This window comes from Meles meles, chromosome 20 (genome assembly GCF_922984935.1).
Source record: "Meles meles chromosome 20, mMelMel3.1 paternal haplotype, whole genome shotgun sequence".
In the NCBI taxonomy this organism is placed as follows: domain Eukaryota; kingdom Metazoa; phylum Chordata; class Mammalia; order Carnivora; family Mustelidae; genus Meles; species Meles meles.
The window spans coordinates 16,133,573-16,148,596 of NC_060085.1; the positions used below are offsets into that span (position 1 = coordinate 16,133,573).

Below are 15,024 nucleotides of genomic sequence, written 5' to 3' on the forward strand. Positions count from 1 at the left end.
CTGCTCGCGTCGTCGGTTTCCGAGTTCGATTGCTTACGGAGCGGATTTTTCTCCCTTAGTTTTCCTTTTACGATTTGAAAAAGAGAAGAGAACGCACAGCAGGCTGGGACGGGGAAGCGCCACCAACTGCCCCCACGTGGACACCAATGAGGGGAAAGGGAGTTGGATGCAAACTCAGTCCAGCTGGCCTTGAGGCTTCAACTTCTGCCGGACTCTGAGGCCTGGGGTCATGACTCTCGCGCCGGGCAGGTGGAAGGCTTTACCTGTCCTGGGCTGGACTTGAGCCCCTGCCGGTCTTCAGCAACCAACCCCTCACCCCCTCCACCACACACACCGGACACCTGCGCTGGGCTCTGATACCCGTCTGCGACATGGATAAGTATGGGGACCTGGGCCTGGAGGCCAGTAAATTCATCGAGGACCTGAACATGTACGAGGCCTCCAAGGATGGACTCTTCCGAGTGGACAAGGGGGCAGGCAACAACCCTGAGTTTGAGGAAACGCGCCGGGTGTTTGCCACCAAAATGGCCAAGATCCACCTCCAGCAGCAGCAACAGCTCTTGCAGGAGGAGACCCTACCCAGGGGGAGCCGGGGCCCGATCAACGGTGGGGCCCCCTCGGGCCCACAGGCCCGCCGGGTCGCTGGTGTGAGCAGCAAGCTGACCATGGATGGTGCTGCCAAGCCCCCTCTCGCTGCCTCCACGGTGGGTCCTGGGACAGCTCCCTCTCTCGCCCCTGGGCAGCCCTCATACCCACCCCAGGAGCAGAGGGCCGGGACATACGCCCGCAGCGCAAGTCACAGCACCCAGGACTGCGGCTCCAAGGAGAGCCTGGCAGGCTGGGAGATGTCTGGCTTCCGCCCACTGGGCTCCTGCGAGGACCCTTCCTGCCTCACCCATGGAGACTATTATGACAACCTCTCCTTGGCAAGCCCAAAGTGGGCTGATGAACCCCGAGTGTCCCCCGGCATCGGGCCGGGCGCAGGGAGTGGGTGGCCTGGCACCCCAGGGACGGACGCACCACTGCCCAAACCCTCCAGGGACCATCCCCTGTACCAGCCTCAGCTGTCCCTGAGCTCCAGCAGGTCATTTGAGAGCAGCCAGGATGGCGGTGGTGGCCGCGGTGACGAGAAGCCGGCTGGGCTTTGGACTACCTCCTCCTCCCCGCGGGTGAGCCCTGGCCTTTCTGCCCCAGGCCCGGAGAATGGGGCCATGGTAGGGCCCCCTCTGCCCAGGACCTCCTCTTTCTTAGCCCCCTTGGCCCAGAGCTGCCCCAGCCAAGGAGCTCTTCCAAGAACAAACTCGGGGGTGGGCAGCGAGGTTTCAGGCCCGATGCCCAAAGCCACGGTGGACCCTCAAGCCTGGTTCCAAGACGGACCCAAATCTTACCTTTCTAGTTCTGCCTCATTATCCTCACCAGCCAGCGTGGACAGTATGCCGTCGGGTGCGGCCCCTGGGCTGGGTCCCAAGCCAGTCTGCACAGACCCTGGCGTCGGTCCCAAGCTCAGCCCCACCAGCCTTGTCCACCCAGTGATGTCCACCCCGCCCGAGTTGTCTTGTAAAGAAGGTCCCCCTGGCTGGTCGTCGGATGGCAGCCAGGGACCTGCGCTCCCGGAGAGCCCCAGCCCCCCGAGGGTGAGGCTGCCCTGCCAGACGCTCATCCCAGGCCCTGAACTCGGGCCCTCCGCTGCCGAATTGAAATTAGAAGCCCTAACCCAGCGTCTGGAGCGAGAAATGGACGCGCACCCGAAGGCCGATTACTTTGGTGAGTGAGAAATGTGTGGCGTTGCCCACCATGGGTGACGAGGTCCCTGCGTTTTGGGAGGTGCTCCCTGCCCATCAGGGATGCTGCAGCTGCCCTTCAGTGCCACGCCTTTTTTTTTTTTTTTTTTTTTTTAAATGTGCGGTTTCCTCTTCTGGCTGCTGCTTCAGATTCAGAAACTTGAAAGCATCCCTGAGTAGAAAGCGGATCTTGCAGCTGGGAGTTACCCACGTGCAGGGGGGGGCGCGGGGCAGGATGGCTCGTGACGGCTCTCCAAAAAGGGAAATGCTGTGCTTTCGGGTTTCAGGGGTTTCGGGTGTGCCCCAGAGCCTCTTGGGGGGGACAGGCTTGTGCAGGAACTTGAATGGGAGTAGCTTCTGGGGTCCAGGCACCCCTCTGGGTTCCATCCACTGGCGGCTGGGCCGGGTGGGTCTGGCTATTTGAGGACCCATGGTTGGGCAAGGGTGTGTGTGTGTGTGTGTGTGTGTGTGTGTAGGTCCTGTGTGACATTGCAAGACTAACGTGGAAGGCTTTGCTCTTGAGCAATAGCGGTTCTCAAAGTGTAGTCTCGAGAGCAGCAGCATCCCTTCACCCGGGAACTGGTTAGAAAGCAAATGATGTGTTGACTCTCCGGGAAATCTGAGACCTGTGGACCAGGTGTCTCCGAAGAACTCAGCCCCCAGCCTGCGTTCCAGCCCACAGCCAGGTGACACACACAGCCCCGGCACCTGGTGGGCTGGGAGGGGCTTCCTTGCTGGTTTTACTCACAGTTTCGGGGTCTTGTTTTAGTCTTTTTCAAACCTCGAACTGTTGGCAACTGCTGGTTTCAGCTTTTTCTTTTGCCCTGACCGGGTTTGGAAGCCGCGAGAAAGCGGCTCTCTTGTTCTGTGGAGTCACGATGTCGTGGTCTCATAAGAGAACGAACTAGAAAGCCTATTTTTAGCAGAGTCTGAGGGTTTTTGTCCCCCCCCCCATTTTTGAACTCTGGCAAATTGGGGACACGATCTCTCCACTCTGAGGCCTGAGGCCCTTGGGAAGCTGAGTCCCAGGAGGGGGCCCGCTGGGTCCCCTGGAGGAGGGCAGGGCTGGGAAGGCCTTACCGCTGTCAGTTCTCTGCGAATGGCTGTGGCCTGAGGGGCTAGGAGGGGATGGGGTCCTGGGCGAGCACGGCCACACGGTGGTCCGTATCCTTCCGAAGCCTCATGGGACCAGCTCTCACGGCACAAAGGGCGCTCAGAGGTTGGGGTGCCTTCGTTGGCTTATGTTTCCGAGCACACAGCATCGTCTGGCTGCTCTCTGTCTCTTTCCCTTTGCAGATGTCTTCCCTTGGCGAATAACACTTACTGGAAGTATTGTGACTTTTAACTGCAAACTCGTGCTTAATTTTTAAATCTGGGCGGAATAAACAACAAAACAGCTGTTTTCCTCTGTCCGGGAGGCAGGCTCCCACAGAGGGTCGGGGCGGAGGTGTTTGCTAACACCAGTCATTCAACATGTGTTTATTGAGCACCTGCCTTGGGCTCTGTGCCCTGTTCAAGGCCTTGGCACACACAGAGAACAGGACAGACAGGGCAGTGGAAGGAGACGGCAGGTGGACCAAATAAATAATCAAGTCCTGAGGAGAGATACAGGTGGCTGGGGGGTGGGGGCGGGTGGAGCCTCTGGGCCAGTGTTGGCAGAGAGGTTTTGGGTTTTAAGTCAGGGGGTCAGGGAGTGCCCCATCATGAAGGTGGCATTGGAGGAAAAGCCTGGAGGAATCAGCATCTGCCCTGGGGGAGGGCGTTCTGGGTGGGCAGACAGCAGGGGCAAAGGCCCTGGGGCTGGTTTGCGCCTGGTCCCACGTTGGGCAATTACCTTCTACCATTTAATTTACTAGTTGCAACAACCCTGGGAAGCAGGTTCTGTCATTAGGCCCGTTTCACCGACTAGGACGATAAAGCCTGGGGAAGTCAGATCACTTAACCGAGGTCTCCCAGGTGGTGGTGCTGGGTGTCTTGTGGATTCGAGCCCCCCAGTTCAGACGCTATGTCTGTGCCTCTAACCAGCATCGCCACGCTGCCTCCCAAGCACAGATGCAGAAAGCTGCTTCGTGTCTGTATTTATTTATTTTTGTGGATTTGGTTTTTATTTTTAATTGAGATGAACACCCCACACCACGCAATTAGCCATTTTAAAGTAAACAATTCAGCGGCATTTAGTACATTCAGTGTTTTACAAACACCAACTCTAATAGTCTCAAAACATTTTTGTCACCCCGAAAGGAAACCCCATACCCATAAAAAGCAGTTGCTCCCCATTCTCCCTCCTTCTGGAAGCCTCTGGAAGCCACCCATATGTGCTCTGTCTCCGTGGATCTACCCATTCTGGGTAGATCATGTAAATGGAGTCATATTTTATTTTTTGCCTACGCATGACCTTCATGTATAGAAAACTCTAAAGACCACACACACACAAAACCTGTGCGGTGAACAGTGACTGTCCTTCCCGAAGCCTGGGCTCCTAGTCCAGTGCCCCAGGTGTAATGAATGTACATACGTGTGTGTGTGTGTGTGTGTGTGTGTTTCTGCGCTCCATGCCATCCACCTGCTCTTTGCCTCTTCCATGGAACGGGGTGTCTGGGTCACTGCTGCGTGTCCATGTGTGTCGAGCAGGTTCTGTGTGATTGCTGCATGGCCATGCCCTGGGTCACGGAAGCAGCGGTCACGGTAGCCCTTGAGAAGGGCTGGTCCGCAGGGTGCAAGCCCAGCTATGGGAGGAACCCCCAGGGGTGGGATGGTGGGACCTGGCTTGCTGCCCTTTCTAGTTGCTGTCTGCAGAGTTGGTCCGGGGCCCGCACTGCCCCTCACAGGAGAGCGCCTGCGTCGCACCTGCTTTGGGGGCCGAGCCTCTATTGGCACTTCCGTGGCCAGCTGTGTGGCCAAGGAGGAAGTCTCTCATCGGAGCCTCTGGTGGTCAATTCTTGGCCTCACCCTGCTGGGGGACCTCCTGTTTCTAGGTCTCCCCCTTACCCATCTATGGTGCGTAGCGTCCGGCCCTGCTGCGGGGCTCCCCACATGGAGCGTCCGGCCCTGCTGAGGGGCTCCCCACATGGAGGCCTTCCCTTCCCTCGATCTGGTGTCCTTTGAAAGACCGTGTCTGCCCAACACCCTGCATTTCTTGAATTAGGAGGAGATTTTACTTCCAAATAGAAGAGTATCTATGGCTATGGGGTTCTTGCCTGCGAGAGGCAGGGTAAGGTAACCATGACCATCAGGGTTGACATAGGTCTAGCTGGGAGCCAAGCAAAGGCGATGTTTGGGCTGGTTATGTGGACCCTTTCCTGGGGCGAATGGAGGTGTCCCTGTCGGTGTTTCCACTGTGGGAAGAGCTCCTGGATCCCTGCTCTTGCCTTTGGGGACCCTTAGGTCTGAAGACACCTCAGTTTCTGGTAACTGACTTGCTTGTCTCCAAGGACGCTTCTGGCACTTTCCTTGGCCATCTTTGTGGGGTTGGTACCATGTGGTCCCAGGGGCTCCTTCTCCCCCCGCCTCCCTTTTCTTCGTTGTTCCTTCTCTGTGGCCTCTTTGTGTCTTTGTGCCCGTGAGGAAAGAGGCCAGGACAGATTCTGGATGCTCCTTGGTGAGTGTTGCTGCTTTGCCCAGTGCCGTGCAGCTCCTGCTTTAACACCACTGTTTACACTGCAGAGGAAGGGAAGAGGTCGCCGTGCTTTTGTTGACTCTTTCCTGGCCTTTTCCTCCACGGCATCCACTATCTTCCTCACACGGTTCCCGCCTCCCTTCCGAAGGAAAAAGGATACAAAGAAGCCACCTGTGACGGCCTGGGTTTCCCGGGAAGCAGACTCAGACAGTGGAGCGTGCAGGGGGCTCCCGAGGGGGAGCCCTGGGAGGAGGGGAAGGACACAGGCAGAGGAGGGCTCCAGCCACAGTGCGGGCCTCACGGGCCTGGGCCCACCGGGCAGGGAGCAGAGAGCTGCAGAAACCCTTCAGAAGCGTCCTGAGATCGGGGGAGCTATCCAGGCCTTCACGCTGCCCCCTCGGTTGGTCATTAGGTGTGGGCCGCCCTGGCCTCGACCTTGGCCAGCTTGACCTGTGCAGCTGGGGCAGAGCAGGAGGGAAGGACGGGCGAGGCCACCACCTCAAAGTGGCTGCCACAGCCCCTGCCCCCTCCCGTCCTCAGGCAGGTAAGACCCCTTTGGCAGTGACCTTTGGGCTCCGTGACCGATCCTGGCCACCGTCTGTCTAGGGCCCGTGGTGCACTAGGCTTTGGGGATGCGGCCTGCGTTACCCTTCACAGTCAGATGCCAGTACTCTGTTCCTGGTGGAGAAACTGAGGCCCATGACTTGCTCAAGACCACACGGGCGTGAGTAGTGGTGTATCACACCAGGTGGGCTCTGACGCCTCCCACAGAGGGACCCACTGGCCTTTTGCTCTTTTTGTCTCTCCAGTTTCACTCTGCACACAGCCACCGCGGGGACGTCGTGGGCTCTGAGCCTGGAGGACCTGTGCCTTCCCTCCGGGCTGTGGGCCTGGGGATCCATCACTGCTAATACCCCCCGGGAGAGCACCAGGCCCTGAGTCTGGAGTGGAGGCAGCTCTGCCGGACGTGGTCAGGCATCAGGGGTGGAGAGGCCAGAAGAGGTTGGCTGGGGGGTCTCCCTCACCCGGCGAGTGGGTGGGTGGGCTCTTCCCCACCCTGCGCAGAGAGAAGAAGCTGCCTCTGTCCTTAGTTTTCCTGTTTCCCATGGGCCTTCCGGTTGCCGCCGCAGACCCGCCTGTGCTTGGGAGCCAGTAAACAGGTGTGACTCCACCCGGGAATGGCCCCGCCCCTGCCAGGGGGCCTTGGAGCCCGTCACACTTGATGTCATATGACTAGAAGCCACGAGGTTCGTACGCTGCCCTCCAGACCAGGACTGTGTAAATGTCCTAGCCGCTCCTTTCCAGCGGACAGTCTCGCAAACCTCGGGCAGCTCGCGGATTGTCCTAATGCCCTTTGAAGCGCGCCGGGTCTGACTTCATGAGCAGCAGATGCTCGAAATGTAGGGCTTACCTCCAGCCCCGGATGAAAAATTGGGGGTGGTTCGCTCTTCCTAGCAATCCTGTAATAGGGTAGCCCCCCTCCCCAGAATTCCAGGACAAGAGGCCTCCATGTACCCTAGAGCTCCCTGTGACACTCCCCCACCCCCGCTAAACATCAGGCATTTCAGTAAAGCCAAACCAGGGGCTGAAGTAGAAGAGAAGGTACAAGAACCATCTGGCTCAGGACCAAGCATGGTTCCCTGGGCACTTAGATTCCTTCCAGAGACTCCGGGCCACAGTGTGGACCTACCTGAAGCCTGGCTTTCATTGCCGTGGAAGTGAATTTCTGAGCCTCTGGTAACTCTTGTAAATGCCACCCGACACCCTGGTTCTGCCCGTCCAGCCCCGAAGTCCTGGGACAGAGAGACACCCCTGGTCCTTTAGAAATATCCTTCTCAAAATCAGGAAGGCATATCGTGTTTGGCTTTCTAGGGAGGTACAGGATACATATATCGTAGGTGCCCGCAATGTGAACGTGCCCGTGTCACCATATGGAGGCACAGAACGTGGCCGGCGGTGACCCTGCGCTTCCCTCGCAGTGACCAGGAAGCCACACTGAGCTCACGCCGCGCCCCCCCCCCCCCCCCGCCCTGTCATACCAGCCTCCCTGCTGGGCCCCCAGCTCCTGGAACTGCCCCCACCCCCTGCCCACCTCCCCAGGCTCCTTGTCTTTGTCCTTCCCCAGCCGGTGTCCTTCTGGCCCACCTAGAGGTGCCTGCCCCTGTGATCCCACACCAGGAAAGGGGGGTTCTCCAGCTGGAGCCCTGACGTCAGGTTCCCATGGCATCAGCCAGGTCCCCTCATGCTGTCTCTCTGCTGTCCTCCCACCTCGGGACAGTATGTTTCTGCTGTATTCCTCTGTGACCAGGAAAGAATGCCTTGTTTTTTCTATTAATATTCCACAGCATGAAGCTGACCTTCTGACAGGACAGTTTCTTGCCAGAGGGTTAAAAACAAACATATTTCTTTACATCTTTTTTTTAAAGGTGTATTTATTTATATTTCTGAGAGAGAGAGAGAGCGAGAAAGAGTGAGAACATGAGCAGGAGGGAGAGAGAATCCTGAGCTGACTCCCAGCCCAACACGGAGCCCTACACAGGGCTTGATCCCATGACCCTGAGCTCATGACCTGAGCGGAAACCAAGAGTTGGATGCTTAACTGACTGAGCCGCCCCAGTGCCCCTTCTTTATGTCTTTTGACTTATGACTGCCACCTGGGACACGAAGAAACCAGGTGTTCCGGGCCTGATCCCACCAGGAGGCCCAGGCATGGCGGTGGGCAAGCTGTTCTTCCTCTGAGGGCTTGTTCGGGCCCCAAGCGCTGTGTCTGTGGCTCTGGGTCCCATCGGAGGCCTGGCTGTTAGCTGATTGACTAACCCAGGGATGGGGGAGCATCCATGTCAGTAGCGGTGAGAGCCCGGAAAGGCAGCGGGGGCTGGATGGCCTGGCCTTCCCTCCCTCTCCCGGACGTCTACGGAGGCGAAGCCCAAGTTTGTATTTTAGTTATGGTTACGTTGTCTGTTGCAAACGGTCATCATTTTGACTTTAGGTATCTGGAAAACACATACCGTTAAACCAAGAGCCATGAATCACTGACATGCTACCATCCTGAGGACAATCAGTGTGGTGGTTTTCTGCAGGAAGTTTTCAGAGCAGAGCCAGAGCCGGCCATGACTCAGGATGCGTCATGCGCGTGTTTGTGGCTCTCTGGCCAGACGTCGAAGCATCGACTCAGCCGGAGGTCACCCACGGGGCTCTGCAGAGTGTGTCTAAGGAAAGCAGGATGGGGAAAGGAGAGATCTCTAGGAAAGCATCACACGCAGGGTGTTAGTCTGTCCCCCACCCTGGAGGCCTTTTGGAGGCTCTCGTTCTAATGAAATGTGGGGTCAAGTTGGGGGGACAGTGGGTAGCACTGGCCGCAGGGCTTGCTGGCCTTGTTTTCCCTGGTGCGCCCCAGGCTTCCTCCGTGGACTCCTGTGATGGCCTTGGTGGTGCTCGGTCCATGGACGCTGGACAGTGACCTCAGGGCCTGGCCCCGTCAAGGGCCCATGCAGCAGGTGCTTGGAGGATGTCTGTTGGAGGAATGGAGGGGCTTCCGTGGGGACGTGAAGGGAGACGGGGAAGGGATTTGTCGCTGCGGTTATGGCTCTGAGACTGTTGTGCTAAAATGTGTCGCTGTATACTAGCCACTTTTCTAATCATCGCACACCATTGGCTTATTCAGTCTTTCCAATAAGCCCATTATGCTAGCCCCATTTCGTAGGCGGGCCAACTGAGGTACACAGAAGTTGAGTAACCTGCTGAACAGTTAAGTAATCGAGGAGCTTGGCTGAGTCTGAGGTCTTGACGACACCATGGCACTGCCTGTCCGCTCCTGGGAATGCAATGGCTTTCTGATAAGGAGAACTTTTGGGGGGAAATGCAGCCCTGAGTTGGTCAGGGCTGAGGTCTTCCCCTTCTGTGGTGGAGGGAGGCAGGGCACAGAGGGGCTTCTGGGCTGGCTGGAGGAGCCATGCCTGCACCAGCCCCTCCCTGCCGGCCGGAGATGGAACCACGAGGCTCAGAAGGACACCGAGGCCACGCAGTGACCTTGACTGCCCACGACCCCTGGGACCCGCTGACTTGTGTTTCTCTGTGAGGTGTCGGTTAGGACCAGCAGGTCTTGCTTTCAGGGAGTGCACGACACCCCTGAGTGTTGTGGGCAAGGGTAGGGGTGTGCCGGGATGCCTCGGTCTGAGGATCAGTGTCAACCCCAGGACTGTGCAGGATGCTTAGAACCAAACATGGGACGAAACGACGCTTAGAGTCCATCCAGCAAAGCGAACAGAAACCTTACCCGACAACAAAACAGGCCTGCAGAATTCCCAGGGCGCGTCAATGGCAGGATAGTACTTGCCAGCAAATATTTATATCGGCTCCAGGTTTTGTTTTTCATTTGTCCCCTCCCAGGGAAACCAGCTGGACACGGAACATCAGGGTCACGTTGGAAGGCTGGAGACTTTCTGCTGGAGTGTCTCAGAGGGAATACTTCAGGGTCGGCGGCCAGGCTATTTTTAAGTTTTGAGAGCCACGAGTTGAGACTTGGCCAAGTTCCTTCCTCCTCTTTCTCGGTCTGTGACTCAACTCTGCATGTCCCAGGAGAGCGAGGACTGGTTACTCCCGGTTACTGGAAGTCAGTTGGGAGCCTGTCAGGGACTTTGGTCCTTTCTCCCCCACACATGCATTTGCAGTCTATAGAAAGTTCTGGAAGCCTGCTCTGAGGCTGTCTGTCACTGGAGAGGAGGGGCCTTGAGTTCAGTGTGTACCTGCCCTTCGGCTGACCCTGGTAATTTGAGGACGAGTGGACAGGGCACTCCTCTTACAATGAGGGCCCTGAGTCTGGGGGCGAACACGTGTCACAGCAGGCCCTGGGCCCGACAGCTCGCAGTGGTCATTCTGCGGTGCTGAGAGAGTAGCGCGCTTGCCTCTTGCTGACCAGAGGCCCTCTGGTGGTAGTAGCAGCCTGGCTTTTGTTCCGAGCCTCCCTCCCAGCAGGGCGGAACCCAGCTGTGGCCCTTCTGCTCAAGGGATGGCCCCCGCTCGCCCGGGGCATAGGGGTGGAGCTTTTGCATGGCTGAAATGTCACCTGTCCTGTTCCTCTCTCCCCCACGGTGGCTTGCCTTGCTTCCCGATGAGGCAGGGAGGTACTGAATTTAGGAAGACCGACTAGGGGGCAGCCCAGCTGATGGCTGGCCGTGCTGCACCCCTGGGGCGTTTGCTGACAGAGGTCCCTTCACTGTAAACGTGCTGGGGACAGGAGAGCGGGAGGCTGGCCTGCCTGTGCCAGCTTGGTCATCTTACTTTGGTTCTTTTGCCCTTGGATTCCTCACCTTGTGGACACTGGACGTCCTGAGCTCGATATAATTCTCTTCCCTTCCCCGGGCCGCGAGCCTCCGGAGGAACCTGTGAGAGCACTGTCCCCTTCCGGGGTGACTCTGAAATACCTCCCTGCGCCTAATAATGCTTGTCATCCTCGGTCTCAATCACAAAGCCAAAATGACATTTTGGAGGGGGAAAATCCCCTTAAGCTATATACAAAGCCCCACTTAAATAAGGGAAATGAAATAAAACCTGTGTGGTTTCTGTCTTGCTTAGATACATGGGGTGTGACCCCTGAGGGTGTCACCTGCCCCTCATCGCAGCTCTACCCCAGAACTTTCACTCACCTCCGTCCATCACCACCACATCCAGTTCCAAGCCCAGAGAACATACTCCTTCGGTCGCAGTCATTATGGAACAGCTACTGTACACGGGAGATGGGATTAGGACTGGTGGACCTTCCTTCCTCTGCTGGGATGTGGGCTCCCTGAGAGTGGGGTGTCCATTCTGTTCACCCCTGTGTCCCAAGGCCCCAGGCAGTGCCCGGCCCACAGTGCTCGTTGAATGAGCGAGTGAACCCCATGGCCAATGGAAGGATGGGGACGGTCCCCAAGTCCCTCTCGAGGGCTGGGGCGTTGAGTGTGGAGGTTACCACCGGGGTGGGCACGTGCTTCAGTGCCGGTCCACACCTCCCACGCACATGCTGGAGGGTGCGAGGCCGGCAGGAGCACCAGGGTAACCTCATAACCTCACCCTGGCCAGGAGGGACTCCGATGAATTCTCCTACTGGGCTGGAAGGTGCTTCGGGTAGCCTTCCGGGGGCTGGAAGAGGTTGGATGTCAGGGTTTGTCTGGGCGGAAGCTTTGCAGAGCTCCAGGGACCAAAGTCCTGGGGAATTTGGGGCAGGAGCAGGGAGACCTGCTGGGAGACGTGCGTGTTCCTAGCTGAGAAGATGCTCATATTATACTAAAGTCAGAATTTGGAGAACTGCGTGTGGGCTCTGGATCTGCCCTGGGCAGACGCCTCGACAGCCTCGTGCCTCAGTTTCCCTGTCAGGAAAATGTGGACATGGCTGTCGTGAAGACTAAATTAGTTAGCTGAGATCTGTGCCCATGAATTGGGGAGCCACTAGCCGCAGGCATTGGCCAAGGACTTGGACTCGTGGCTGGTCCGAATGGGATGTGCTCCAAGTGTGAGATACGGTCTGGGGATCTGAAGATGTGGTGTGGGAAAAGAAATGTAAAGTGGCTCATTAATAGTTTACCATCGATTCTGTGTTTAAACAAGAATACTTGGGACGTACTGGGCTAACTAAAATGTATCTTTAAAATCCGTTTCACCCATTTTTTAAAAAAGATTTTATTGATCTATTTGACAGAGAGAGAGTGAGCACACAAGTAGGCAAGAGCAGCAGGCAGAGGGAGGAACAGACTCCCCACTGAGCGGAGAGCTAGAGGCAGGACTCGATCCCAGGACCCTGGCATCATGACCTGAGCCGAAGGCAGACGCTTAACCAGCTGAGCTACCCGGGCGCCCCACTTTCCCCCATTTTTGCTCTTGAAGTGTGGCTACTTGAAAATAGAAACTCGCAGGCGGCCTGGCTGTTTTTCTGTCGGTCCCCGCTGTGCTTCCTAAAGCATTTGGAGTATGGCCTGTGCTGAGGGCTGGCTAGGCAGGCACTCAACACTATTGTTTGCCTCCAAATATCAAAGCATCTTTACGTTGTCCCATCTGAAGGCCATGCCCAGTGGGGTTGTTCTGATGCACAAATGCTTAAACAAAAAGATCGTAATATGTTCTGTTGCCAACCCCTGAAACAAGCCCACTGAGGCCATACGCCCATTGCAAGGGGGGCCAAGATGGCTCTCACAGCCCCTGAAGTGGGTCTTTTCTGATGGAGGAAGAAGGTGCTTTGGGGTCTGAGCCGGTGGTGGTGGTAGCTGAGCCAGTTTTCCAAGACCTTCGTAACACACTGAGTTTAGCAAGGACGAGCGGGGACCGCTGGTCCCCTTGCGGTCTTTGGAGAAAGGAAAGACAGTGTTTCTGGCAAGAGAGGTGGGAGAGGCCCTCTGGGATTGGGCTCTGTTGGGCCCCGGCCACCAAGGGCACACACCCTGCCTCTCTGGCTGGGCTCTGGAGGCCTTGCCTGGGCGTGGGGAGAGTGGCCAAGTCGGGTGGCCTTCCAGGCAGCCTCCAAAGGCCTGATTGTCTGCGGCCTCTTCTAGCATGGCTGACGCCTTCCTCTGGCAGTGGGGCTGAGACAGAGGCCCTTTGGTGGCTGGCCTTGGAGGTCAGGCCATTTTCAGAGCCAATCATCCCTCCTCTGCCCGTGGCCCCTGGCCACCACCCCGCAGAGTCACCCATGCCTGCGGTGTGGGTGTGGGCAGCAGCAGCCCTGCCCGAGTTTACAGCCAGAGAGCAAAGGAAGCGAGGGGGGGGGGGGCAGCAGGAAGAAGGGAACCGATGTAGAGTAAACCAGCAGGGCCTCAGCCCAGCTGTGCACTCTGTGGGGTTTCCACCTCTGCACTGGATACTCAGGGGCAGGCCCAGGGCCCTTCTGCTGCGTGGCCTTTTCTGACCCCGCCGTAGAAGTGGCTGGGTGTCACTTCTGCTGTTCTCCCTTGGTCAGAGCAGCCCCGAGCCCTCCCCTATTCACGCACACTCCCCCCACCTCTGGTTGGAAGATGTGTCAAGGAATTTGTGGCCGTGTTTTTAAAAAATTGCATTTACATTCCCTGATACGTGCTGTGGGATGGGGTTTAAACAAATGCTTGCACCCATGTAACGGGTGCTCCTGTCAAGATCTAGATGAGTTCCAACTCTGGGAAGCTCCCTCGTGCCTTTTCTAGTCAGTGTCCACCCCCCCACCACTATTGTGATTTTTTTCATTGTTTATTAGTTTTACCTGTCCTAAAACACAATATACGTGTATTTATACGGTATTCACATGTAGCCGATCCTCATTATTCACGGATTCCGCATTTGCGAATTTGCCTACTTGCTAAAGTTTATTTGGAACCCCAAAATCCACTCGTGGCACTCTGGTGATTATCTGGGGACTCGCGCAGAGGTGTGGCCCCACACCCAATCCCAGCTGAGGGTGAGCGGGGCCATGCTCTGCCTGCTGGTTTTGGCCCTCATCCCGTAAACATGCGTCTTCCTTGTGGTCTCTTTAGGGCCGTGTTTTTTGCATTCTTGTGCTCTTTGTCGGTGAATTTTATGTTGGGAATGTTATCCGAGTGGAGTGCAGTGCTGCCGAGTATTCCTGAGTTCAAGGAGGCTGCGATGTGCCACGTGGGGACAAGCTTATCTAACCTGGGCTAGATAAGCTTCCTTCAGCCACGAGTCCTGGAGCTGTGGGCCCTGAGCTCAACCTTAATGAAATCAACAATGCATATTACAACAGGTGTCTTTCAGCAGAAGCACAGATGAAACAAGGTTATGTACTGATTAGTTGATGAAAAGGTTGTGCCCAGAGGCTGGCAGGAACCTAACCCTATATTTCCTCTGGGAGCAATGTTCACTATTCGCTAATCCGGTATTTGCAGTGACTTTGTGGAGCGTTGTACATAGTGAATCACGAGACTTGACTGTAGTACTCTTTTGTCTGGTGTAGTTCACTCAGAGATTGTGACGCTCATCTCTCTTGTTGTGTGTGTTACACGTCTGTCCTTTTTGTACTGCGAAGGAGTATTCCATTCCGCAAGTGTGCAGTTGGTTTTTCCACTTCCCTGCGGAGGAATGTTTGGGTTCTTTGGCTCGGGGGCTGAATAATAAGTCTGCTGGGATCGTTTGTGTGGAGATCTGCTCTACCCACTTCTGCCGGGTAGATGCCCAGGAGTGGAATTGCCGGACCATACAACAGGAGGATATTTAGCATTTCAGCAGCTGCCAACAAGCTTTCCAGAGGCGCCCTGCCCTGTAACAACCCCCGCCTCCCACCGCAAGCTGAGTGTGAGAGCCCTTCTGTGGTTCTTGACCGGCTGTGTCACAGGTCTCTCTGGGCTCTGCCCCATGGGTGACTTTCTAAACCAGCTCCTCTCTGACCTGGTGTCACTTGGCTGACACCCTTCCAGCTTCTTCTGTTGAAATACTGTGATTGTCATCCCTTTTTTTGGTGATTTTCACCCCTTTTTTTTTTTACACTCACAAGGCTTTGATTTCCTCCCCCCCCACCCTCCAGCTTTCACAAACACAGAACACTTCTGTGGTTTTTGCCATTTCTAGAAACTTAAGCACAACTAACTGTGGGAAAGTCAGAAACTCTGAACAAACAGAAATAATGATAGAAGGGGCCTGTCATTCCGACTAGGGGTGGTCACTGTTAAG

At 56.4% G+C, this 15,024-nt stretch overlaps 1 protein-coding gene across 1 annotated transcript in view; it reads left to right on the forward strand.

Annotated features, from left to right (window-relative positions):
• The first annotated feature begins 356 nt into the window (after window positions 1-356).
• Window positions 357-15,024, forward strand: part of LIMD1 (LIM domain containing 1) — a 60,641-nt gene continuing 45,973 nt past the window's right edge. Inside the window, exon 1 of the mRNA XM_045991704.1 lies at window positions 357-1,764. Within this exon, the coding sequence (XP_045847660.1) occupies window positions 372-1,764 (1,393 nt within the window). The 5' untranslated portion in view covers window positions 357-371. The remainder of the gene's footprint in view (window positions 1,765-15,024) is intronic.